Genomic DNA, 26,718 nt, shown 5'->3' on the forward strand with positions numbered 1-26,718 from the left:
CGTGAATGTATAACTTCAATCTAGAGACTTTCAGTATCAGGATTTTTATGTTTTAGTTGGTTTGATTATGGCCCATGGAGCAACATGTCTGTTTGATGAGGGACTTCTAGCACAGGCAGAACAAGGGACAATTTCATTTACTGATGATGAGATTGAGAAAGTGTTGTTTGATAGAGTGGACTTCGAGGCATTACCAGCGGAGACGTCGGCGGATGTCTTCTATAAATTGTTAAAACTTAAACGACGTGAGGTTGACCTCCAGTTACATGGTCAGTTTCTGTCCGAATATCATCGCCGTAAATTAATTCCCCGGGGGTTTAGAATCAACAATATCCCGACATTGGGTCGTAGTAATCCCGTATTTTGCACCAAATGGTGCAGGATTTTGAATAAGTGTTCCCTTGATTTGCTTGTGCTAGTTGTTGAGGAAGCTAGTAATGAGCTAAAAAAGGTCAAAGGCGAGTTAGAACAACTTGAGATTACATCAATACCCCTTTTGAGGGAAGACAAGAGTTCTGGGTGGCTTGATAGATTACAAAATCAAGTCGACTCTTATCGTAAAGAGCTGACTTCTTTTAAAAGGAAGAAGTTGACCACGGTAACAACAGACTATCAGACACATACAGTGTACCGTTGGTTACTTGGTAATAGCAACCAGTCGTTTGCTGATAGACACACTCGACCATATAGGCAGCAGCGACGTCAAAACTATTCTAGGGATCTGGGTTCGACTGTCTCTACTTCAGAGACTGATCTCTCGGATAATAAAACCAGTGATCAACGTTTTTTAGATCAAGGAACCGATTCCAGGACCACACCCCCCGTAGGCACCTCAAAAGGCATCGCACGCACACGAGGAGGGGCGGTGGCAAAAAGACAGGGTCGCAGGAATCAGACTTAAGTTCCGTATTCAATCTCTCTTCCACAGTATTGGATCAGGCAGAAACACGCCTATTAGCCCGTGGTTTGTCTTTTGTTCCTTTTTTTCCACATAAAACATTTGAGACCACCATTGATCAGTACAGGTTTGGTAGAAACTTACGTCTTAGAGAACATTTTGCGGGTAAAGAATGTAATAAATCTAAAACGCAGTTTAAAAGATCATCTAAATTTGATCCCCCGTCTACTAATTCAAGCTTAAAAACTTTTCTTAGAATGGTTGCTAAAGATACTCGTTCGATAAAACCCCCCAGACTGTACGACAACCTACCCGCGGATGAGCGACAAGCTCTCCAAAAATTACGTTCAAATGATAATCTGGTAATTCGCCCAGCAGATAAGGGTGGGGCTGTGGTCGTACAGGACTGGGTGGACTATGATTTAGAGATCAATCGTCAACTTAGAGATGAATTAACATACAGGAAGGTTAGGAACAATCCCTTGACACATGTCAAAAGTCAAATTGACGCATGCCTTAAGAGAGGTTTTGACAACCAATGGATAGATACTGATTTATATGAATATATGACGGTTGACAAACCTAGTTGCCCAATAATTTATACACTGCCCAAGGTGCATAAATCCTTACGAAATCCACCGGGGCGACCGATAATAGCAGCTGAAGGATCGCTGCTACAACCTATAGCCCAGTTCATTGACTCCCTACTACAGCCGTATGTTATTAAGAGTCCTAGTTACATTCGTGATACCAGTGATTTATTGGAACATTTAAAAACTTGTCAGGATTTGCCTGATAATGTATTACTTGCTACAATGGATGTACAATCACTGTACACTGTAATACCCCACGCCGAAGGTTTGGGAGCATTGAGAGAACTGATCGCCCTGGAACCGACTAAGGGAATTCCAACTGAATACATTCTAGAGCTAACCAACCTGGTATTAGGACTCAATCACTTTCAGTATAAGAATGAATACTATTACCAGGTATCAGGTACCGCAATGGGATCTAACCTCGCTCCCTCGTATGCGAATATGTACATGACGGTATTTGAACAGAGGCATATACTTGCTGAGTTTGGACAGAACATTAAGATCTATAAAAGGTTTATAGACGATGTTTTTGTGGTATGGTTGGACACTCGTGAGTCCTTTATGGATATGATAGACCAGGTGAACAATCTCGATAGCCCCATTAAGTTCACATATGAGATTTCAGCGGAGTCTGTCAACTTTTTGGATGTCACTATAGGACATAACAAGGGAGGGTTCACTACCACGCTTTTCAGGAAACCTACGGATAGGAATACCACATTACTTACGAGCAGTTTTCATCCACCTGCACTAAAAGACAATTTGCCTGTAACTCAATTACTTCGTGTTATGAGGAATAACACAGAAGACAAGGCTAGGGAAGCCCAATTGGAAGAAATGATGTGCAGATTTAGACAGCGTGGTTACACTACACGCACTTTAGAGAAATGTTTGCGTAAGGCACGTAATATATTTTTACATAAGGTTTCTAAAAACCGTAAGAATGTCGGTAGAATGATCTATACTACCAGATATGATAGCCATGCCACAGAAACTAATAAGATCCTACGCAAACATTGGCCAATTCTAGCGACAGACCCCCTATTGCCATTTACACACATGGGGCCACCTTTGATGGCCTATGGGCGTGGGGCTAATCTGAAGCAGTTGCTTATGCGGCCTACCTTGGTCCCTGATGAGCGAATGAACCCTACCCAAATGATGAGTATAAAGCCGGGTTGTTTCTCTTGCGGCAACTGTACCACCTGTAGGGCCATGAGGACTGGAAACAGCTTTGCACACCCACACACAGGGAAAAATATCAAGATAAAATACCATTTGCATTGCAAATTAGATCATGTGATATATTTCTTAATTTGTCCGTGCGGTCTCTATTATGTGGGGCTTACATCTAGATGTTTTAGAGACCGGAAGGCGAACCATAGGACCACAATACGAGCCGCCATCCAAACTGGGTTCTCTGACAAACCTGTAGCGAGACATTTCTTGGAAAATAAACACCAGGTGACGAACCTTAGATTTATGCTGATTGACTGGATCCCCCCTCCTTCTAATGGGGGAGATAGGACATTAGCATTAAAAAAGAAAGAGAGCTTTTGGATCAACAGACTTGATACTGTTGCTCCGAGGGGACTTAATGAATATAACACCATGAATATTTTTTTGTAACATGTCTATTAGTGTTTTCTTTCTTTTGATATATTTTTTGTGATGTTGAGACATGGATACATTATATTATTAGGATTGGTGTATCTCGATACTGAATATTTTTAATTAATTTTTTATAGTATATGTTTAGTATATCATTTATAACTGTTTCTCTGTAAGTCTATTCCCACTGGCCTGATTAGATACACCTTATATATATATATATATATTGATCTAGGTATATGTTCTTTAAATTAATTAGATTGTAACTATGGGTTTATTGACCCTGAACTATACAGGATTCTTTTGAGATCTATGGTTATGAATATTCTTAATTGAATATTACACCTTTAGTCTATTACGAGTGAGCTTATAATGAGAGTTGTTGGTGACAGAGCTGTTTTATAACGAGGATGACATAGTGGATTTTGGAGGATTAAAAATCACCCATACTTGTTCCGGGAAGGCTTTAAATATATCACGTCTGAGTGGTGGTGTGCGCCGTGGTCTCACTTACCACACTGTCATATGTCTTGGCGTCAGGTTGCCAGGTTACGATACACGCCGGAGATCGTGAGAATTTTCTTACTTACCACTTCCGGGAGTTGGAACGCATCGGGTATGCGACTTCCGGGGGATGACACGCACGCGGCCGTGACGGGCCATGAAGTGTGTAGTACTCGAATTCGGGATAAGTCTGTATGACTTTGTTTAGTTAATAGGGCGATAAGGACTACAGTGGGGAAGCCCAGAGATCCAAAGAGCAGTATGTGTTTATGATAAACGGTGATTTACACATTATTGTGGGTGAGATGGCACTTCCGGTTTAATGAGTTTATAAGGCACGCTGTGCACATTAGACATCAGGCAGCCACACTGACTGGATGTTGATTCGTGATCCTTAGGGGTAAGAAACGATATGGCTTACATTACATCTTGTGTATACTGATTGAGACCAATCCTTTAAATATGAAGGGACTTATTGGTTATGGTGCATCTCTAATATCTTTTGTGCAGAGGCTCCACTGTGCAAAGTGCCACTATTTGGATAGTCATCCAGGATATTTCTATTGTGTGAAGTAAGTGAAATTACCCTATGAAATGGGTGACATTTGAGATTGAACCATTAGTTTTTGAAATGGCTATAGAGCTCCTGTTGTTCTTTCCACAGGTTAACTATATTGGAGTAACCACGGATCCATCCTCAGTGCTATATTGTTGCTATTTTTTTGAGTTATATTTACTCTAGTAAGTACGCCATTATTATTATCTTTGTAGGCGTCACACTGTGGAGTGGTGATTGGCTATGTACTTTACTGGATATGTCTATTAGAGAGATAGATATCCTTGTTGAAATATCTTTGGCTTGTCACTATCCAACACTCTCTGCTCCTTTTACTGATTTTACTGATTACACGGATTGCACAGCTATGGTGATTATCTGATTGGGCCCGTGAGATTTGATTGTATTTATTCATTTCTATGTATTTGTTATTTGTATAGGTTGTGACTATTTTCAACATAAAATTATTTATAAGGCTTGTCTTGAGAAAGGCTCCACTTGTAGAGCCGAAACGTCGACTGAATAAAGCCAATTATGTGACCAAATAAAGCCTTTATGGATTAAAGAAGCTCCATGTGATGATGTTTAAAGGAGAGTGCCCCCCAGGAAACTGGAATTACTTCTATATATATATATATATATATATATATATATAATATTCAGAACACATACTACGACTTGAGTCCTGTTGGAGAAAGAGCACTATATAAATAAAATTATTATTATTGTTACTGAACAGAATTTACAGTCATCCTTAACTCATTTCAAAAAAGCTATTCAAGTTCCAGCCTTAAATTATTGCTGAAATATAATTTATAAACACCCTAAGAGCTTTCTATAGTATTTAGTGATGAAAATGAGTTATGTTAATGTCCCTCATTCAGCAGCAGATTCTACTAAATCGCAAAATCTGCTACTGAAAAAAATCTCATGCTGGGGGCCGCACAGTACAGGGTAAGGCTGCCCAGCATGAGAAGTGCCGCCAAGCGCTGCAATCACATTTAAAAATGTGAATGCAACGCAGGCATTGCGACCATCGAGATTACCGGTAGCCGCCCTGTATATGCAGCATGGCTGTGTATAAAGGCGCACCGGCGCCATGTTTTCCTCCTTAAAACATGGGGAAGAGCACATTATGCCCTATTGTATCTCCCCAATACTGGCCGACCCACACAGTCTCCTGTTTCAAACAATGTGCCCCCTTAGTAGCTATTGTCTCGTGATCACACAGATAGGGGGATATAAAGCCCATATCACCTCCATCTTGTGTCAAATCAAAAAAAGTGATCCATTATTTAATTCAGTAGCTTGTAGTTTCTTGTTTGTAAAAATGGAAACAAAATAACTGTGCACATAATGAAAGATGTTACAATGGTAAATATAATTTTAAGAAACTCTAAAATGTGGTTTGGAATGCAGCCGGCTACCTAGGATAATATGGAGCCGCTCATAACTATTATATGTGCATTAGGAATTTCAGAATGAGGCTTGACACACAGCCGGCGTCCGCACTAACATCTAAGCCTGCAAACACGCATGCGCACTGAGAGATTCTGAAGCGAGGTGTGGGGGATTATCAACAGTGGAAGTAGTAGCACCGGCGCTCACAGTGGGAAACGGCTATGATGTAGTCACGTACAGGTGGGATACAGATATGTAAACCCGACAAGGGGATTAGTGACCCATTACCTCTGAGGAAGCCGCTGAATCCATTTAGGAGGCGGAGAGATGCGTTAGAAGCCCCGTTACTTACACAAACCGGCACTATACCACCAAACCTAAGAAGAAGCAACATCCTGAAAAACCTATCTTCTAAAGGTCCAGCGATCCTAATAGGAGCTGAGAAAACAGGACCCTCCAGGTGGAAGTGAGTGGGCTCATGCCCAGCAATTGCACAAGATACATTTCTTAAAAAAGCCCTGGCCAGGACTTTAGACTTTTATTATTGATCTATTATTGATCTAAGGCAGATCACTGAAACTGTGGGGGTCATTCAGACCTGATCGCTCGCTAGCTGGTTTTTACAGTCCTGCGTTCGCATAGTTGCCGCCCACCGGGAGTGTATTTTAGCTGTGCAAGTGTATGATCGCATGTGCAGCCGAGCGGTACAAAAAAAATCTGTGCAGTTTCTGAGTTGCCCAGAACTTACTCAGTTGCTGCGATCACTTCACCCTGTCCGGGGCCGGAATTGACGTCAGACACCCACCCTGCAAACGCTTGGACACGCCTATGTTTTTCCAACCACTCCCTGAAAACGGTCAGTTGCCACCCACAAACACCTTCTTCCTGTCAATCTCCTTGCGAACGGCTGTGCGAATGGATTCTTCGTAAAACCCATCGCACAGCATGATCCGCTTTGAACCCGTGCGATGCGCCTGCGCATTGCGGTGCATACGCATGCGCAGTTCTGACCTGATCGTAGCGCTGCAAAAAACGCTAGCGAGCGATCAGGTCTGAATGACCCCCTTAGTGCACAGAAGATCAGTTTTATCAGAGTACTTTTCTCATATCGGTGAATGACAGTGAAATTAATACCTGTCTTATATAGAAAACTGGAGGAAACTGATGCTATCACTATATTTTATGAAATAGTCTGAAATGTAATTTATATTATTTGATGTTTGATCTAAGTTTTAAATTTTTTAATATTTGGAGTTTTCTATCTGTTTTCCTATTTTCTTAATTTTTAGTAATTGTTTTTGTTTAAAGTGATATGTAATCTTACTGACCGGCCAGCCGGCATGTGTATAATGAATGCATATTGTCTAATCAGTAAAAAGTAGTATTTTTATTTATATGTCTCCAGTCAGTGCTGTCTCATCTTTATGTGCTAAGTGGATTTCTAGTCAGAGTTGAGTTCCGCCCTGTTTTTTGACGGCAGCAGATAGGAGGCATTTACATTGGATCTTGAGGGTTTTTCCTCTTTGTTCTTAGTTTTACATAAATATTGTATGAACAAGAGATTTCTTTTTATTTTATTATTCTAAGTTCACAGTGTCTCTAGGCGCAGAATTCTTTTTCTTTTTTCTCTTGTTATTTATCCGCATTAAATGCATGCGCAGGAGAGGACCTACGCCTGCGTATGCTGCTCCCATTGCTGATTTTGTGAATCAGCCCCTATATTTGTGTGGATTATTTTATCTGTGTGAAAATTCATTTGAATATTTACAGCCTTTTGTTTTCATGTTATGTCAGTCATTACAAGTTTTGTTTCCAGAAGTTAACCATGATTCCATGGTTTTAACCACAGTGCCATGCAACCAAAGAAACTTTGCATAACGTTACCTTAAAATTTTTCTTTACAATTTTTTCCTGCTCCATATAAAGACAAGTAAAGGTTCTTAATTAAATGAAAAATGTTGCATTAATAACAAGTACATGCTACCTTGCGTTTGTCTTTTTTTTATCATAATGTTTTTCATATACCGCTCCTCCTGATTTTAAATCTCCCTAGCTTGCCAAAATGAAATGGACAAGACAAAATTATACAGTTCTGAATGTTATTCAAACGCTGCAGCTCTTAAAATCTTGTACATCACACTAGTAAACTGTGGCAAGACATTACGTGTATATATATATATATATATATATATATATAGGGTTTTGTGTGTTATTTTCCTGTCTGCTTACCAAACAAATTGTAATCACAGAATTTCAACCAGCTTTTATAATTCACTTGTTTTGTGAATTTATTCCCTTTGCTACTGTGAGTAATTACTGTTAGTAAAGTTGTCTCTTCTAAATAAAATATATTTTTATATACAGAGATATATATACAAAGACAAATTTAATACATCTAAATATATATATATATATATATATATATATATATATGTGAAAGTCCTCACTCACTCACATACATTAGGAAGCTGACATTTAACATAGGTATTCTTCAGGTGGGAAATAGGAAAACTACGTAAATCAAATTTTTATATTCCTCCCCTAAGGGGATGAAAAGACGGTTGACACAATGATGTCATTACCGATGCTTGGCTTGCGTTGCCTGAAAAATATCACACAAATGGACAATAGGATCAAAATTTGGATTGCACCTCCAGTGTGTACAATTTAGTAATCTACAAAACAGTCCCGTCACTTTTTACTGTATCTGCGACGGATGCTTCTCGGGTAACGCCAAGAATTGTGTATTAATATTTACTTACATTAAGACATCTCAAATGTACATCTCTACAAAGTTACCAAATTGTGAACACTCATTTATATTTACAACCCTGAAAACCAAAAACTCCCGTGCGAAGAACAAGTAGAACAGCTAGTTTAATATATTTCCACATTTGATTGTGTCAGTAGAGTCCATGCTAATTTTTAGTCTTCATGAACAGTATAACAGACTGTTATTTGGAAATGCTTAGGAATTTCAGAAAAGTGAAGTCATCTAAATTATGCATAGATTGCTAGCTTTGAATAAAAAGCATATTGTGTACTAAATGGAACTTGTGTCTTGGTCACAAAATGAGTATTGGTTTGTTTGTTAAAGGAGGTGACTAGCGAGGTGAGTAAAGCTGTCAACTTTTCCAAGGCATCGACAGAAAATAAAAAATGTTTGCACATGATTCGGTGTTATAGATAAAGAAATATCAATAAACCGATACATAAAACTAGGGAAATAAAGCATAGCTACTGGCTACAGTTGGATTTTGACCATAATATATAAGCAAGAAGCAACAGCTTGTGAGAAGTAAAAGGTTTTGCAACTAAAATATTTGCATAAAGGTCAACTGGATGACTGGAAAATCAGACTCTAAAAATGTGCTTGTTAATCCTCCCTTTCACATTTGCCAAATAAAGACAAAAACACAGCTCTGCATAAAATATAAAACCATAAAACACTAATAGGCTTATGGGTGTTTTCGCAGAACAATGGGCTTATGATTCTCCCTATGTATCCCCTTTTCAGGATGGCAACAGTGAAAGAACTTCATGGAAGTGTGCTTTATTAGTTGAGTACAGCATTTTTTCACATGGGAATAAAATAAGAATTTACTCACCGGTAATTCTATTTCTCGTAGTCCGTAGTGGATGCTGGGAACTCCGTAAGGACCATGGGGAATAGCGGGCTCCGAAGGAGGCTGGGCACTCTAGAAAGATTTATGACTACCTGGTGTGCACTGGCTCCTCCCACTATGACTCTTCTCCAAGCCTCAGTTAGGACACTGTGCCCGGACGAGCTGACATAATAAGGAAGGATTTAGAATCCCGGGTAAGACTCTTACCAGCCACACCAATCACACCGTACAACTCGTGATACTATATCCAGTTTGACAGTATGAAAACAACTGAGCCTCTCAACAGATGGCTCAACAATAACCCTTAGTTAACAATAACTATGTACAAGTATTGCAGACAATCCGCACTTGGGATGGGCGCCCAGCATCCACTACGGACTACGAGAAATAGAATTACCGGTGAGTAAATTCTTATTTTCTCTGACGTCCTAGTGGATGCTGGGAACTCCGTAAGGACCATGGGGATTATACCAAAGCTCCCAAACGGGCGGGAGAGTGCGGATGACTCTGCAGCACCGAATGAGAGAACTCCAGGTCCTCCTCAGCCAGGGTATCAAATTTGTAGAATTTTGCAAACGTGTTTGCCCCTGACCAAGTAGCTGCTCGGCCATGTTGTAAAGCCGAGACCCCTCGGGCAGCCGCCCAAGATGAGCCCACCTTCCTTGTGGAAAGGGCATTCACAGATTTTGGCTGTGGCAAGCCTGCCACAGAATGTGCAAGCTGAATTGTACTACAAATCCAGCGAGCAATAGACTGCTTAGAAGCAGGCGCACCCAGCTTGTTGGGTGCATACAGGATAAACAACGAGTCAGATTTTCTGACTCCAGCCGTCCTGGAAACATATATTTTCAGGGCCCTGACAACGTCTAGCAACTTGGAGTCCTCCAAATCCTTAGTAGCCGCAGGCACCACAATAGGCTGGTTCAGGTGAAACGCTGACACCACCTTAGGGAGAAACTGGGGACGAGTCCTCAATTCTGCCCTATCCATATGGAAAATCAGATAAGGGCTTTTACATGATAAAGCCGCCAATTCTGACACTCGCCTGGCTGAAGCCAAGGCCAATAACATGACCACTTTCCACGTGAGATATTTCAGATCCACGGTTTTTAGTGGCTCAAACCAATGTGATTTTAAGAAACTCAACATCACGTTGAGATCCCAAGGTGCCACAGGAGGCACAAATGGGGGCTGAATATGCAGCACTACTTTCACAAATGTCTGAACTTCAGGTACTGAAGCTAGTTCTTTTTGAAAGAAAATCGACAGAGCCGAGATCTGTACTTTAATGGAGCCTAGTTTTAGGCCCATATTCACTCCTGCTTGCAGGAAATGCAGAAATCGACCTAGTTGAAATTCCTCTGTTGGGGCCTTTTTGGCCTCGCACCATGCAACATATTTCCGCCATATGCGGTGATAATGCTTTGCCGTAACATCTTTCCTGGCCTTAATAAGCGTAGGAATGACTTCTTCCGGAATACCCTTTTCCTTTAGGATCCGGTGTTCAACCGCCATGCTGTCAAACGCAGCCGCGGTAAGTCTTGGAACAGACAGGGCCCCTGCTGTAGCAGGTCCTGTCTGAGCGGTAGAGGCCACGGGTCCTCTGAGAGCATCTCTTGAAGTTCCGGGTACCACGCTCGTCTTGGCCAATCCGGAACCACGAGAATTGTGTTTACTCCTCGCTTTCTTATTATTCTCAATACCTTTGGTATGAGAGGCAGAGGAGGGAACACATAAACCGACTGGTACACCCACGGTGTCACTAGAGCGTCTACAGCTATCGCCTGAGGGTCCCTTGACCTGGCGCAATATCTTTTTAACTTTTTGTTGAGGCGGGACGCCATCATGTCCACCTGTGGTTTTTCCCAACGGTTTACCAGCATCTGGAAGACTTCTGGATGAAGTCCCCACTCTCCCGGGTGGAGGTCGTGTCTGCTGAGGAAGTCTGCTTCCCAGTTGTCCACTCCCGGAATGAACACTGCTGACAGTGCTAGTACATGAGTCTCCGCCCATCGGAGAATTCTTGTGGCTTCCGCCATCGCCATCCTGCTTCTTGTGCCGCCCTGTCGATTTACATGGGCGACTGCCGTGATGTTGTCTGACTCGATCAGCACCGGCTGGTGTAGGACCAGGGATTTTGCTTGACTTAGGGCACTGTAGATGGCCCTTAGTTCCAGAATATTTATGTGTAGGGAAGTCTCCTGACTTGTCCATCGTCCTTGGAAGTTTCTTCCCTGTGTGACTGCCCCCCAGCCTCGAAGGCTGGCATCCGTGGTCACCAGGACCCAGTCCTGTATGCTGAACCTGCGGCCCTCTAGAAGATGGGCACTCTGCAGCCACCACAGTAGCGACACCCTGGTTCTTGGAGACAGGGTTATCAAGCGATGCATCTGAAGATGCGATCCGGACCACTGGTCCAACAGGTCCCACTGAAAGATTCTGGCATGGAACCTGCCGAAGGGAATTGCTTCGTAAGAAGCCACCATCTTTCCCAGGACCCGCGTGCAGCGATGCACTGATACCTGTTTTGGTTTCAGGAGGTCTCTGACTAGAGATGACAACTCCCTGGCTTTCTCCTCCGGGAGAAACTCTTTTTTCTGGACTGTATCCAGAATCATTCCCAGGAACAGTAGTCGTGTCGTCGGAACCAGCTGTGACTTTGGGATATTCAGAATCCAGCCGTGCTGGTGCAGCACCTCCTGAGATAGTGCTACTCCCACCAACAACTGTTCCTTGGACCTCGCTTTTATCAGGAGATCGTCCAAGTACGGGATAATTAAAACTCCCTTTTTTCGAAGGAGTATCATCATTTCCGCCATCACCTTGGTAAATACCCTCGGTGCCGTGGACAGTCCAAACGGCAGCGTCTGGAATTGGTAATGGCAATCCTGTACCACAAATCTGAGGTACTCCTGGTGAGGATGGTAAATGGGGACATGCAAGTAAGCATCCTTGATGTCCAGGGATACCATGTAATCCCCCTCTTCCAGGCTCGCAATAACCGCCCTGAGCGATTCCATCTTGAACTTGAATTTTTTTATGCAAGGATTTCAAATTTAAAATGGGTCTCACCGAACCGTCCGGTTTCGGTACCACAAATAGTGTGGAATAGTAACCCCGGCCTTGTTGAAGTAGGGGTACCTTGATTATCACCTGCTGGGAATACAGCTTGTGAATTGCCGCTAGCACCGCCTCCCTGTCTGAGGGAGCAATCGGTAAGGCAGATTTTAGGAACCGGTGGGGTGGAGACGCCTCGAATTCCAGTTTGTACCCCTGAGATACTATTTGAAGGATCCAGGGATCCACCTGTGAGCGAGCCCACTGATCGCTGAAATTCTTGAGGCGGCCCCCCACCGTACCAGGCTCCGCCTGTGGAGCCCCACCGTCATGCGGCGGACTTGGAAGAAGAAGCGGGGGAGGACTTTTGCTCCTGGGAACCTGCTGTTTGTTGCAGCCTTTTTCCCCTACCTCTGCCTCTGGATAGAAAGGATCCGCCTTTTCCACGCCTGTTTTTCTGGGTCCGAAAGGACTGAACCTGATAAAACGGTGCCTTCTTAGGCTGTGAGGGGACATGGGGTAAAAATGCTGACTTCCCAGACGTTGCTGTGGAAACTAGGTCCGAGAGACCATCCCCAAATAATTCCTCACCTTTATATGGCAACACTTCCATGTGCCTTTTAGAATCTGCATCTCCTTTCCACTGGCGAGTCCATAAGCCTCTCCTAGCAGAAATGGACAATGCACTAACTTTAGATGCCAGTCGGCAGATTTCCCTCTGTGCATCTCTCATATATAAGACTGAGTCTTTTATATGGTCTATGGTTAACAGGATCGTGTCTCTGTCTAATGTGTCAATATTTTCTGACAGTTTATCTGACCACGCAGCGGCAGCACTGCACATCCAAGCTGACGCAATAGCTGGCCTAAGTATAATGCCTGAGTGTGTATATACAGACTTCAGGATCGCCTCCTGCTTTCTATCAGCAGGTTCCTTGAGGGCGGCCGTATCCGGAGACGGTAGTGCCACCTTTTTTGATAAACGTGTGAGTGCTTTAGCCACCCTAGGAGGTGTTTCCCAACGTGACCTATCCTCTGGCGGGAAAGGGAACGCCATTAGTACCTTCTTAGGAATTACCAATTTTTTATCAGGGAAAGCCCACGCTTCTTCACACACTTCATTTAATTCATCTGATGGGGGAAAAACTATGGGTAGTTTTTTCTCCCCAAACATAATACCCTTTTTAGTGGTACCTGTATTTATATCAGAAATGTGTAACACCTCTTTCATTGCCTCAATCATGCAGTGAATGGCCTTAGTGGGCATCAGATTAGACTCATCGTCGTCGACACTGGTGTCAGTATCAGTGTCGACATCTGGGTCTGCGGTCTGAGGTAGCGGGCGTTTTAGAGCCCCTGATGACCTGTGCGACGCCTGGACAGGCACGAGCTGAGAAGTCGGCTGTCCCACATTAGGCATGTCGTCAAATTTCTTATGTAAGGAGTCTATACGTGCACTCATTTCTTTCCATAAGTTCAACCATTCAGGTGTCTGCCCCGCAGGGGGTGACATCCCTTCTAAAGGCATCTGCTCCGTCTCCACATCATTATCCTCATCAAACATGTCGACACAGCCGTACCGACACACCGCACACACACAAGGAATGCTCCACAGAGGACAGGACCCACAAAAGCCCTTTGGGGGGACAGAGTGAGAGTATGCCAGCACACACCAGAGCGCTATATAATGCAGGGACTAACTGAGTTATGTCCCCTATAGCTGCTTTTTCTATATAATTATATACAGCGCCTAAATTTAGTGCCCCCCCTCTCTTTTTTTACCCTTTTCTGTAGTGTAGACTGCAGGGGAGAGCCAGGGAGCTTCCTTCCAGTGGATCTGTGAAGGAGAAATGGCGCCAGTGTGCTGCAGGAGATAGCTCCGCCCCTTTTCCGCGGCCTATTCTCCCGCTTTTGTCTGGATTCTGGCAGGGGTATTTTCCACATATATAGCCTCTAGGGCTATATATTGTGGTATTTTTGCCAGCCAAGGTGTTATAATTGCTTCTCAGGGCGCCCCCCCCCCCCCAGCGCCCTGCACTTTCAGTGACCGGAGTGTGAAGTGTGTGTGAGGAGCAATGGCGCACAGCTGCAGTGCTGTGCGCTACCTTGGAGAAGACTGATGTCTTCTGCCGCCGATTTTCCGGACCTCTTCTTGCTTCTGGCTCTGTAAGGGGGACGGCGGCGCGGCTCCGGGACCGAACACCAAGGACTGGGCCTGCGGTCGATCCCTCTGGAGCTAATGGTGTCCAGTAGCCTAAGAAGCCCAATCAGGCTGCAAGCAGGCGAGTTCGCTTCTTCTCCCCTTAGTCCCTCACTGCAGTGAGCCTGTTGCCAGCAGGTCTCACTGAAAATAAAAAACCTAATCTATACTTTCTTTCTAAGGGCTCAGGAGAGCCCCTAGTGTGCATCCAACCTCGGCCGGGCACAAAATCTAACTGAGGCTTGGAGGAGGGTCATAGTGGGAGGAGCCAGTGCACACCAGGTAGTCATAAATCTTTCTAGAGTGCCCAGCCTCCTTCGAAGCCCGCTATTCCCCATGGTCCTTACGGAGTTCCCAGCATCCACTAGGACGTCAGAGAAATATATGTATTTTCTATTTTTACACTTTATTTTATTTTTGTGCTAACGGTGAGGGAAAAGCAAGCTAAGACCTTTAATTTTATACTGATAATGTTCTCTCTGTCTCCCCTTTCCTTCCCTATGTGTTTGACAGGTTTGAAAGCTTTCCCCTGTAAGTACTTCAGCCACGTGACTGACTCCCCCACCATCTCCTCCTCTGAGTGTGACAGCCTCTTGCTCTGTTTCCCACAACCTCCCTTGTGACAGACTTTCCCTTTCCCTTTCATCAGCATCACAGGTATTGCTACTGCAGGTTGAAGGTTTTGCCACTGATGGTGGACAACCAATGATCCTCTGCCACCAAGGTGCAAGAGGCAGAAATGTATTGGGTGTTTTTTTCCCCTGGGTACAGGGGTACAGACCTTAGCCACGGACCTACCTCTAAGCCCCGCACCCTTCAGTGATTTGCCTGCTGTCTGCCTACTCCGCTGCAGGAATGTCATGGATGAGTGCAAACAATTGATTAGTTCATGCCATTGATGTTAAACACAGATGGCATCATCAATGATTTACCTACCGATGGCCATCTCTTCCCCATCAGTGTGTCACATTCTCCACTTTTGTCTTATTCCCATCTCCTGTGTGCAATAGCGTGGCCATTATCCCCTTCTAACGGCTCATTGTCTGACAACTTCCATTTCCATCACAGCAAGTCACACACGGGGCAACAATTCTGTTGACACGTTCACACTATCAGACAGCAACCAGACAAACGAGATATCATACTACTGTTCATAGCTCCGGAGTCTTACTTAAGGCCCGTATTCACGGGCAGATGTGGGAGAGATGTGTGCTGAGCATGCGGGGGGAGACGTGGGGGGGGGGTTGCTTATTTCACCCAGCAGGTGAAATGAGCGACCTGCTAACTTGGCCAATCTAGCACCATCGATAACAATGCGTGGGGCTGTGCATCGCTATCGCTGTGAGGGGTACACACGGAGTGATTGCTGCTTAAAATCTAAGCAATCTAGTCAGATTGCTTAGATTATCGCTCCGTGAGTACCCCCCTTCACTGGAAGAAGGTAATTGTGTGAAAGCTTTAAAGATTTGGGTGCATTGGTGTTAGCTATTTAATGATGTGGTGGAGACTATTTAATAGTTTAGTCAAGGTGGTGTGATATTAGTGTATTAGAATGCTTAATATTTGTAGACACTCCCTTACTACCATGTGTAAGCCTGAATCTTCAGTGATGGTCCCTAGGACCAGGGGGATGCTAGGAAGTGGGTGGTCCAGTGTGCAGTGTGTCTGGAGTTAGTGATGGAATAAACAGCACAGCAGTGAACTCACATGTCTCTGTGTCCTGATGACTGGATTTACAAACATATGAACAAAACATGGTGTCAGAAGAATTTTAACTTGGACTGTTAGTGCTCTCAGAGTTTGAAAGAATCTTGCAGCAGTCTGTAAGCCTGTGATACTCGGTGTCTGCAAAGCCTGCCGTGTGCTCCTCTCTTCAAACAGTGAGTAACCATGGATAAACTAGCTCCTCCAACCGGCATGCTGATGTCTGGTAACTTGTCTGAAAACTGGAAAAGATTTAAGCAAAGGTTTAATATATATCTTGCTGCATGTGGAGCTGATACAGAGGCTGGCAAAACGAAGGCATCCATTTTCCTCCATGTGATAGGAGAGGATGTGCTGGACATTTATAACAGTTTTCAGTTTGATGAGGGGCAGAATATGGTGCTATCTTCTATAATGCAAAAGTTTGAAGATTATTTTGTGCCAAGGAAAAATGTGACATATGAAAGATATAAGTTTTTCATATGTGATCAGAAGTCTGTAGATGGATTTGATCAGTATGTTACAGAGCTGCAATCACTCAGTAAAACCTGTGAGTTTGGTGATTTAAAGGATTCACTGATTAGAGATCGTATTGTCTGTGGAATACCTGATAATGGACTCAGAGAGAGATTGCTGAGAGAGCAAGACCTAACACTAGAAAAGGCAGTGACTATGTGCAGATCTGCAGAAATAACTAGATTTCAAGCCAAAAAGTTACACAATGAAAGTGTTGAAAGATATCATTCTGAAAGGTTGGCAAGCAGAAAAACATGCGTGCCCGCTGTCTATCCATGATTATTGGATGTACCGCAGTGACCTTACAGTTGTCGATGGTATTACTTACAAAGGCAATAGGTTTGTCATACCTGCACGACTAAGAAAAACTATGCTGTGCAAAATACATGAAGGCCACTTAGGAGAAGAAAAATGTAAGCGGAGAAGTTATGTATTGGCCAAGAATGAACCAAGACATAGCACAGACTACAGCTACATGTGAATTATGTCTTACGTATAGACCGAAACAACGAGTCGAGCCACTGAGTCCTCACGCAGTGCCAGAGAGACTGTACCAGAAAGTTGGCGCAGATTTGTTTGATTGTAATGGGAAAACGTACATTGTCGTGACTGATTATTACTCTAACTACCCTGAGGTGAAGACACTACATACAACTACAAGTATAGCCGTAATCAATTGCATGAAGTCAATCTTTGCAAGGCATGGTGTTCCTATGGAAGTGTTCACTGACAATGGTCCTCGGTTTTCCAGTGCTGAATTTAGACAATTTGCTGATGAGTGGGAATTTGTCCATACTACGTCAAGTCCCCACTATCCACGCTCAAATGGGTTGGTGGAAAGTTCAGTAAAAACTGTAAAGAGTCTCATAAAAAAAGCTCAAGAAGGTAAAGAAGATTTCTACAAAAGTCTTTTAATCTACCGCAGTACATCTTTACAGAATGGACTTTCTCCTGCACAAATGCTGATGGGAAGGAGGATTAGAGCAAATCTCCCGATACATGATGAACTGCTTAATACACATAACTCAGCGTTGGTCAGACTGAGTAAGGAACGTCAACAGGCAAAACAGAAACTGTTCCATGACAGGCGAGCAAAAAGCTTATCTGATCTAAAATCGGGTGACCAAGTCCGTCTCAGAGATCACGAGAAAGGTATTTGGGGGCAGAAAGGTATTGTGCAAGCACAAGTAGCACCAAGATCTTATACGATACGTACAGAGCGTGGAACGGAAGTAAGAAGAAATCGGGTGGATTTAAGATCTCAACCTAACCATAATGAAGACAACATGACTGAAGAATACCCTTCATCTGACATATATGATGATCCTGATAATGGTGAACAAACCACGATTCTTGAAAGGTCCAACATGGTCGATGAAACACAGACTGTGTATGAAAGACCCAAAAGGGAAATACGCAGACCTGAGAGACTCATTGAAATGTGTTAGATGATGTTCTTAATATGACGTTGTTAATTGTTGCATTGAAGCGTATAGGGCTTATCTTTAAAGAAAAGAGGATGTGATGTTAGTGTATTAGAATGCTTAATATTTGTAGACACTCCCTTACTAACATGTGTAAGCCTGAATCTTCAGTGATGGTCCCTAGGACCAGGGGGATGCTGGGAAGTCGGTGGTCCAGTGTGCAGTGTGTCTGGAGTTGGTGATGGAATAAACAGCACAGCAGCGAACTCACATGTCTCTCTGTCCTGATGACTGGATTTAAAAACATATGAACAAAACAGGTGGTGCTTATTAGTTTAAAATCATGTAATAATAATTGAATGATTAAGTTATAAAGTGCTTTTAAGTGAATGTGGTCTGAGTGGGAGAAGGGCTACTAGTCCTAAATTAAAATACCGAACCCCTGATCTGCATCAATCTCAACATGCCACAAGATAACCATGTATGGATGGTGTAATGGTTAGCATTACTGCCTCACAGCACTGAGGTCATGGAGTTTGTATATTCTCCCCGTACTTGTGTGGATTTCCTCCGGGTACTCCGGTTTTCTCCCACAATCCAAAAATACACTGCTCAAAAAAATAAAGGGAACACTAAAATAACGCATACTAGATCTGAATGAATGAAATATTCTTATTAAATACTTTGTTCTTTACATAGTTGAATGTGCTGACAACAAAATCACACAAAAACTGTCAATGGAAATCAAATTTATTAACCCATGGAGGTCTGGATTTGGAGTCACACTCAGAATTAAAGTGGAAAAACACTACAGGCTGATCCAACTTTGATGTAATGTCCTTAAAACAAGTCAAAATGTTTTGTGCTGGAGGGACACGGAGGGCGCAGCGCGCGCCTCTCCTGTGTCCCTCCTGGGTCTGTTAAAGGAAGTGCTGGTTCGTGAGCCAATCAGAGCTCACGAATGGCACTTCCTTTATTAGACCCGCCGGAGACCCAGGAGAGGCGCACGCTGTGCCCTCCGTGTCCCTCCTTACAGCAGCGGAGGGTTAGTGAGAGCAGATTGACATGCGGACGCTCGTCCGCATGTCAATCTGCGCTAAAGCAGTGATGGCGCCCCCGCAGCCCCTCGCCCCCAAGCCACCGCGAGGGCTGCAGGGGCAGTAGTTACGCCACTGCACAAGGCTATTAACCATACTACACCAACATACATCTCTTTGCTTATCTCAAAATATCTCCCACCCCGGCCCCTTCGCTCTTCACAAGATCTACACCCATTACTTGCTCCCATGCACGATTGCAGGACTTTCTTCAGGCTGCACCCACTCTGTGGAATGTACAATAAGACTCTCCTCTAGCCTCCAAACCTTCAAGCGTTTCGTGAAAACTCTTCTATTCAGACAAGCTTATCAAATTCCAGAACCACTCACATTACCTTCATAGCTTTCCTATCCAATTATATCCCCACTGTACAGTCCACACTTTCCTCCACATATTTTCTCTTTCTTGACTTTCCCTTCCTCCTACCCTGGTTCATCATTGCTGTGATGTGATATCATGCAGCCCACCAAGAACCTTTGCAATCTGGTGGACAACTATGCAATAGATAGCACCTATTCTTGTGTATTAATGCCTATTTTCCCATGGACTGTAAGCTTGCGAGCAGGGCCTTCCTACCTCTGTGACTGATTGTTATTACCCAGTTTTGTCTTATCATTGTGTCCAGTTGTAAAGTGCAATGGAATTTGCTGCGCTATATAGGAAACTGTTAAATAATAAATAATGAAAATATATAACTGTACTAGGCCAGTATGTAGCATATTTTTGTATATTGTAATACATATAGATCTCCATACGTATTAAATAGTTCAACAGCAGATACTGTCTGGGCCGTGTTAACAGCAGTGTAGGCCCCTGGACAAAGCAATGCACTGGGGCATCTACCCGTCCTTCACAGCAGGGGTGAGGGGTGCTAACAGGGGCAGCTCTGATGTCCCGCGGGCGGTAGGGGATGTTCCATCTTCCGCTCACTCAACATGTAGGACCTGGAACAGTCATTTCTGCTAATTACTCATTTACTAGACAGATGGAGGGAGATGGGGTGAGAGGGAGAACACTAAACTGTATAAGGGGGCATTGGGCTGTAAAAAGGGTCCCCAGAACATGACTTCCAAGGTGGTAGGGGGTGTTTAATACGCAGGGGAGGGGTGGATCGTGGAGTGGGCTTAATATTCATCATTTTCTTGTGTGACGACAACTTACTTGACTGCAGATGGCTCCAGATCCTGGAAATAGATTTCTTCGCTTTCAATGGGATAATAAAACTAGAGAGTGCCATCTTTCACAAGGCACTAGGGACTTGGCAATCAGAGTTCAGATGCCAGAGCAATTCACCGATACCAGACGTGTGGAGCTGGAACAGGGACCAGCTACTGGAAAGCTGATATCTCTGGTTCTGGGCATAGTAGCGACTAGCTGCCAGTGTCCACTGAAAGGGGAGAGTCCCAGCTTTGGAGTGTACCCTCAGAAAAACGCTAAGTCAGACAGAAGTCTTGATATTTGGCTGGGAAGATGGGGACCACTGCTGTGAAGACGATATCTCTGGTACCCTAGGGTCGATCTTCATAATCTGGTACCCCATGAAAAGGGCACCCTCAGCTATATCAGCTTGGGGCCCTCATACTCCTGGGGCCCATGGGCAAGTGCCCACTGAACCCATATGAAAAGGTGGCCCTGGATACTGTGGCTGGGATGTAATGAAGTCCGACTGACTTTTATTTAAAGGGACAATCATTTACAAGGCTAAACCATGTTTTGTACGTGATTGCACCTTTAAAAAAATGTCAAGAGTTCAGCCTGCATCCTGCACGGCTACCTAACTCAGACTTCATTAAATCCTGTCCTGTATCTGATATCTGCTGTGGTCCCATGGCACAATAGTCCAATATGTAGACCTATGGGGCTGCAATGTGCCCTCATGCACCAAGTTCTACAAAGTGCTATTGATAGATGATGTTGGCTATAGAAGCCTACTGCCATGCACAGACTGAAGGTGGAACATGTGAGTTTCAAGTGCTGGGTCTGAAACCTGGAAGTGATTTATAAACTGAGACAGCTCTATTTCGAAAGAGCTGTCCAAGCAAGAAAGTAATAATGCAAACTGGTGATAATAATTGCTAATATGCTTGTGGAGACAGGGGAGATGATTGTTATATATTTGCAATAAATGATCCATTTTCCCCTTAGTGAGATATAAACACTTCTATAAAATAAATAATCACACACATTGCAGTAAATGGGAATACACACCATTACTGGATCTCTCATCAATTGATGCTCTTATTCCGCCACCATTAATGATACAAAGGGAAACATGGTTCCAAACAACTTCATCAGGATTTCGAATATTGTTAGAAATCTGAGATAAGGAAAGAAAACCAAAAATCAAGAGAACCACACATACATAGCATATGTTTAAAAATACTGAAAGACTTTGGCTAAATGTTTCATATAAAGATGTTCTACCCCAAGTGCTTATGGATTACGGTTATGTTTCATATATGTTGCAAAAACTTAACAAGTGACAACTCTTGAAAGTGAAAGATTGAAATTGAGCACTTAGATTTTCTCCAAGCACACAAAAAAAAAAATTCAGATAAAATTAAAGCTCATTTTTGGAATAAATTGAATTTAATACGCAGGATTTGGTAACTGGTGTCAGAGGTAACTAGTCTAATGAGTCTGCATTGAAAGCAAAGCAATAAAGCAAGTCTGTGACTACTGTGTGTACCGAATAAAACACTGGGGATTTTGTCATATTTTGATTGTAACATTCAAGCTAGCAGCCAAACATCAAGAGGATGGTATCGGAATCCTGGGTGTCGGAATCCCGACAATAAGAATGCCGACAGTGGCATCCTGATGTTCAGAATCTCGATGGATCCTGGTAAGTATTTTAACCCTATGCCTACCCCTAACCCAAAGCCAACCCTCCAGCAGCCTAACCTAAACCTTCCCCTGCCACAGCCTAACCCTAACCCCCCCCTCTCCCTTCAGCCTAACCCTAACCATCATACTCCTCACAGCTTACAGGACAATGATACCTGAAGTAATAAGGTGCTTGTTGCAGGTGAACACAGCCAGGCGATGGTTAACTGCTGGAAAACAAACAGGTGCTGGGTGTGCACTGTGATTAAAAGCAGAGTACTGACAGCATGAACCTAGCTGCAGAGAGACCTGCTGGATGACCTATGTGACTAGGCTGCAGACTGTAGTAACACACAGTGGCTAAGCTGTAACTACAGAATAGGTTCAGGTGTACTGGAAATGCTGCAGACTTGCAGCATGGCTGGAGTGAATGTACTTTGCTGTTGATAACCACTGACACAGACTGGATGTACACAGAACCAGAGCTGGCAGGGTATATTCACAGAGACTTTACAGGAGCCTGGACATGGATCAGGACAAGACACAAGAATAACTGAAGGTCCACAGCAAGACAAGAACGCAGAGCAGGAATGGACACTGGATAACCGGTACAAAACAGAATCCAACAAGGCACGGGTGCAGGACCGGCAGGGACAGTACACTGAGGATTGAAGCAGGATACAAGGATGCAGGAACACAATGACAGGTCAACATGACACAGGAACAGACAGGCAGACTGGGAAATGTACAGGGTACAGACAGGAAATAGTTGCAGTGGCGATTCATAACAGTTAATATATGAATGTAGGACATTTTATCTGTAATATACTGAAATATAACTCTATATTACTGTGTCAAAATATTATTAACCCTAACCAGGGTTACACTAGGTATTGCTTTAAAAAAGGTCACTGAAGAATATGATGACACTTTGTGGTATATTTACTAAGATGCAGGTATATTTACTAAGGTGCGGCCCATAGCAACCAATCAGATCCTACTTATCATTTATCTAGCACAGTGGTTCTCAAACTCGGTCCTCAGGACCCCACACAGTGCATGTTTTGCAGGTAACCCAGCAGATGCACAGGTGTATTAATTAATCACTGACACATTTTAAAAGGTCCACAGGTGGAGCTAATTATGTCACTTGCGATTCTGTGGGGAGACCTGCAAAACATGCACTGTGTGGGGTCCTGAGGACCGACTTTGAGAACCTGTGATCTAGCACCTTCTAGAAGATAGCTAGAATCTGACTGGTTGCTATGGGCAATATCTCCACTTCTATAAACCTGTACCTCAGTAAATATACCCCTATGTGTGTCTTTGAGTATATGATTAGCATTTATAGAGCTGTGCTTCTCAAATCCTTGGAACACACTAAGGGGGAATTCAATTAGCTGTGGTAAATTACTGCAGCTAATTGATCTCTGGGGGGTAATTCAATTGAAGCTGATAGCCCAGAGGCAGGAGAAACAAAATCCCTGATAAGTGCTGTCTTTTCACGGCTGAGATCGCAAAAACACATGGAACTTATCCCGGTTCCGAGTGTTTACGCACAAAAATGGGTACTAATTGAATTGCCCAAAAAAATACAGACAAAATTTTTTTTTGCGAAAAGCCTGTCTTTTTTTGCAGAAAAATTTACTGCAACTAATTAAATTCCCAGAGTGCCTGTTTCCCAGGTCTCCTCACAGACTCACAAGTGAAAAAATTACAACCACCTGTGGACCTTTTAAAAAGTGTCAATCAGTAATAAATACACCTCTGCTCCAGCAAAGAGATATGGAAAACATGCACTGTTAGTGTGTCCCGAGGACCGGATTTGAGAAGCACTGTAGAATAAGACATTAGAGCAGTGGTTCCCAAACTTTTTTTAATCACGGCGCCCTAGAGTATCAGAAAAAATTTTTTTCACGGCACCCCCTAGGCTAAAAGTTTCTATGAGAATTTTAGAAAACAATAAATAAATTATGTTTATGTGTTATCCTTAGTTTCTTTAGTGTGTTGCAGGACAATATTTGCTTCTGTTTGTCCTCCTATTTTATAATTTGCAGCCACAAGCACTAGTTTTGTCAATTACTTTGACCAAAAATAGTTTTGATTGGTCCTGGACCACTAATCCAAGGCACCCCCGCTAGTGTTCTGAGGCACCCCAGGGTGCCTAGGCACACAGTTTGGGAACCACTGCATTAGAGTATTACGTGTGTATGGCCTGGACACCGTAAAAGGATTTCTATGGATCTAGTAATTTCTAGCTCTGAGTTTAGGACCTTATTCAGCACTGTCGAAGTCAAAAAAATATTACATAAAGAGAACATACAAACTACACACATTTAAGTCGCTATACTTGCAAATATGCGCAGCGAGCACAGCAATATATGGTAACACACGCATTTACACGGACATGCCACAGAGATGGATTCGACACTTATTTCATACAGTACATAATTATAATAATAGCAAGCGCCAGACATCATACTGATTTAAAATTATCTAATGAATAAATGTCATGAATGTGTGTTATTTGAACGAAGCAAAATAGACCGGTCATGTTTACTATTGAAGCAACCAGATTGATGTGTAGATTCATTTGATACTTGTTGTGAAATTGTGGGACATTGCAGCGGATAGTTATGATTAGATGTATGGAAGCTGGGATCACTTTTATTAGAACAATAGATATTCCAAACAGGAAACTCAGGCCAGCCCTTTGGATGTCTTCAAGGCTGAATCTGATTACCATATACAAAGGAACTGGTGACTCATCATGAGTCCCCTCCCCCAGAAACTAGATGAGACATAAGCTGACCACACAGGAGGTCAGCTTTCTTTTTGGTCTCAGAGGATGATGGAGGAGTTGCTGGCAGTTCAGTTCCTGTATTTATTTACAGAGAGAGGGAGACATAAGCTGCATTGGAGGGAATGGTAATTGTATCGCTGGCATGTAACTGAAACTGTATGTAATGGCATATAACTGTATGTAATTGTATGTTCTAACTGCTTACTGTGTGAGTGTAACCATGTAACTATAGGTATACTGTACTTTGTAATATATATTGAATCCATATCCTTTTTAATAACAAATATATACATCAATGAGCTTTGGAACTCAGATAATGTGTGGGTGTATTGTTTTCTCTTATGGGATGCAGTGTTTTGCGGTGTATAGCGCACATTCATGGGATATGGTAATAAGAGGTGCAGGCGTTTACAATATATATTAGAGCGGGCATTTTAAATATTTGTGAGAAATCAATTTGGCATTCTTAGATGGGGGCTGGTCCGCGATATCACGTTCTTGATGATGCACTGTACATTGACCGGCTCCAATGGACGCATTGAGAAGCTAATGAAAATAACATCCACGTTAATGTATTGTTGTGGTATCAGTAAGCCGCTGATATGAAATTCAAGGGACAATGCGTTTCTCATAATATTTAAGATGCTAAAATGTATTTTTATTGTTGCAAAACAAGGTTCAAATAAGTCATATTGTGTTTGACTCAGATTGGATTGTTTATCTGTTAAGTAGGGTTAAAAGTACATTTAAAAGTTGCTGCATAGCCTTGATATAGTTTTTATTTTTAACTCAGGCCTAAAATAATCTGGTGCTTGTATGATGTGTGATTTATTTGTGACAAAGGAAGCCGCATGGTCTGTCCTCCATTTTGGACTAGCCACATGGCCTGTCCACCATTTTATGTAATCCTCATGGATGTGGAAAGGGGAGGAGCAGCGGCCATTTTGGGAGGGTCATTTTCTGAATAGCTGATTTTCACTGATCAGAATAATCAGCTCTCCTTGGTCACATCAATCACCATTTATGAGTTACCAATGCATTTATTTAACCCACGCCATAGTCAATTACAAATAGTTTCAGCTGGGCCTAGTGAGCGTTAATAGATGAATACTTAGTGTAAGAATTACACACAGATATAAAAACAGTTTTTTTTTCTTTTACCTCTAGGATTCAGTTAACTCTGCTTGCTAGTTTAGGATAGCCATTGAAATGTTAATTAACCTGTCCCACTACCCTCTTGAACAGGCATATGAGCCTCTGTTGATATGCGAAAATTAGAAGCACTGAATGGGTAAATGAGTCTCAGGAGACCAGTGAATGGTACATATATATAATTATTATAATTATGTGTATATTTATATCAGTATATGTTCTGCAAGATAGCTATCCAATCTGAATCATATCATTTAAATTATTGATTATTGCTAGAGTCATTATAGATCTGTGTGAAATAGGATACATTTGTTGCTATATATGTAAATTTATAGGTACATTTGACATAACAGTATTTTAAGGAAGTAAGCGTAAAGACACAAACGCAGGTCTGCATAAAAGTTTATACAGAACAAGTTGTGTCTAGTGGGCAATAGTAATTAGTATTGTTCACATTTATAGAGCTGTGTGATTTATTGCGGACGCAGGGTTTTGTACACGTGTCTGGGGCAAAGTAAAGGACTGCGCATGCAGTGTAAGAGACACGCACGGTCGTGTGTTTGCGCAAAGTGCGTAAGAATGCGGGCGCTAAGTACAAATTATACAATAGTGTCGTTTAGTTCAAAGGTGGGATAGTAGACATTTAATACAATAGCACATAGCGATCAGATTTCAAAAGCGGGTTACTCTAAATTTAGTTTTTAAACTGTATTGCCTCTGGGGTAAAGCTGCCTATCTGAATGAAT

At 42.7% G+C, this 26,718-nt stretch overlaps 1 protein-coding gene across 1 annotated transcript in view; it reads right to left on the reverse strand.

Moving 5' to 3' along the window:
* NT5E (5'-nucleotidase ecto) overlaps window positions 1-26,718 on the reverse strand; it is a 211,609-nt gene that overhangs the window by 32,610 nt on the left and 152,281 nt on the right. Inside the window, exon 6 of the mRNA XM_063916966.1 lies at window positions 21,400-21,508. Within this exon, the coding sequence (XP_063773036.1) occupies window positions 21,400-21,508 (109 nt within the window). The remainder of the gene's footprint in view (window positions 1-21,399; window positions 21,509-26,718) is intronic.

Source organism: Pseudophryne corroboree, chromosome 4 (genome assembly GCF_028390025.1).
Source record: "Pseudophryne corroboree isolate aPseCor3 chromosome 4, aPseCor3.hap2, whole genome shotgun sequence".
Taxonomy (NCBI): Eukaryota; Metazoa; Chordata; class Amphibia; order Anura; family Myobatrachidae; genus Pseudophryne; species Pseudophryne corroboree.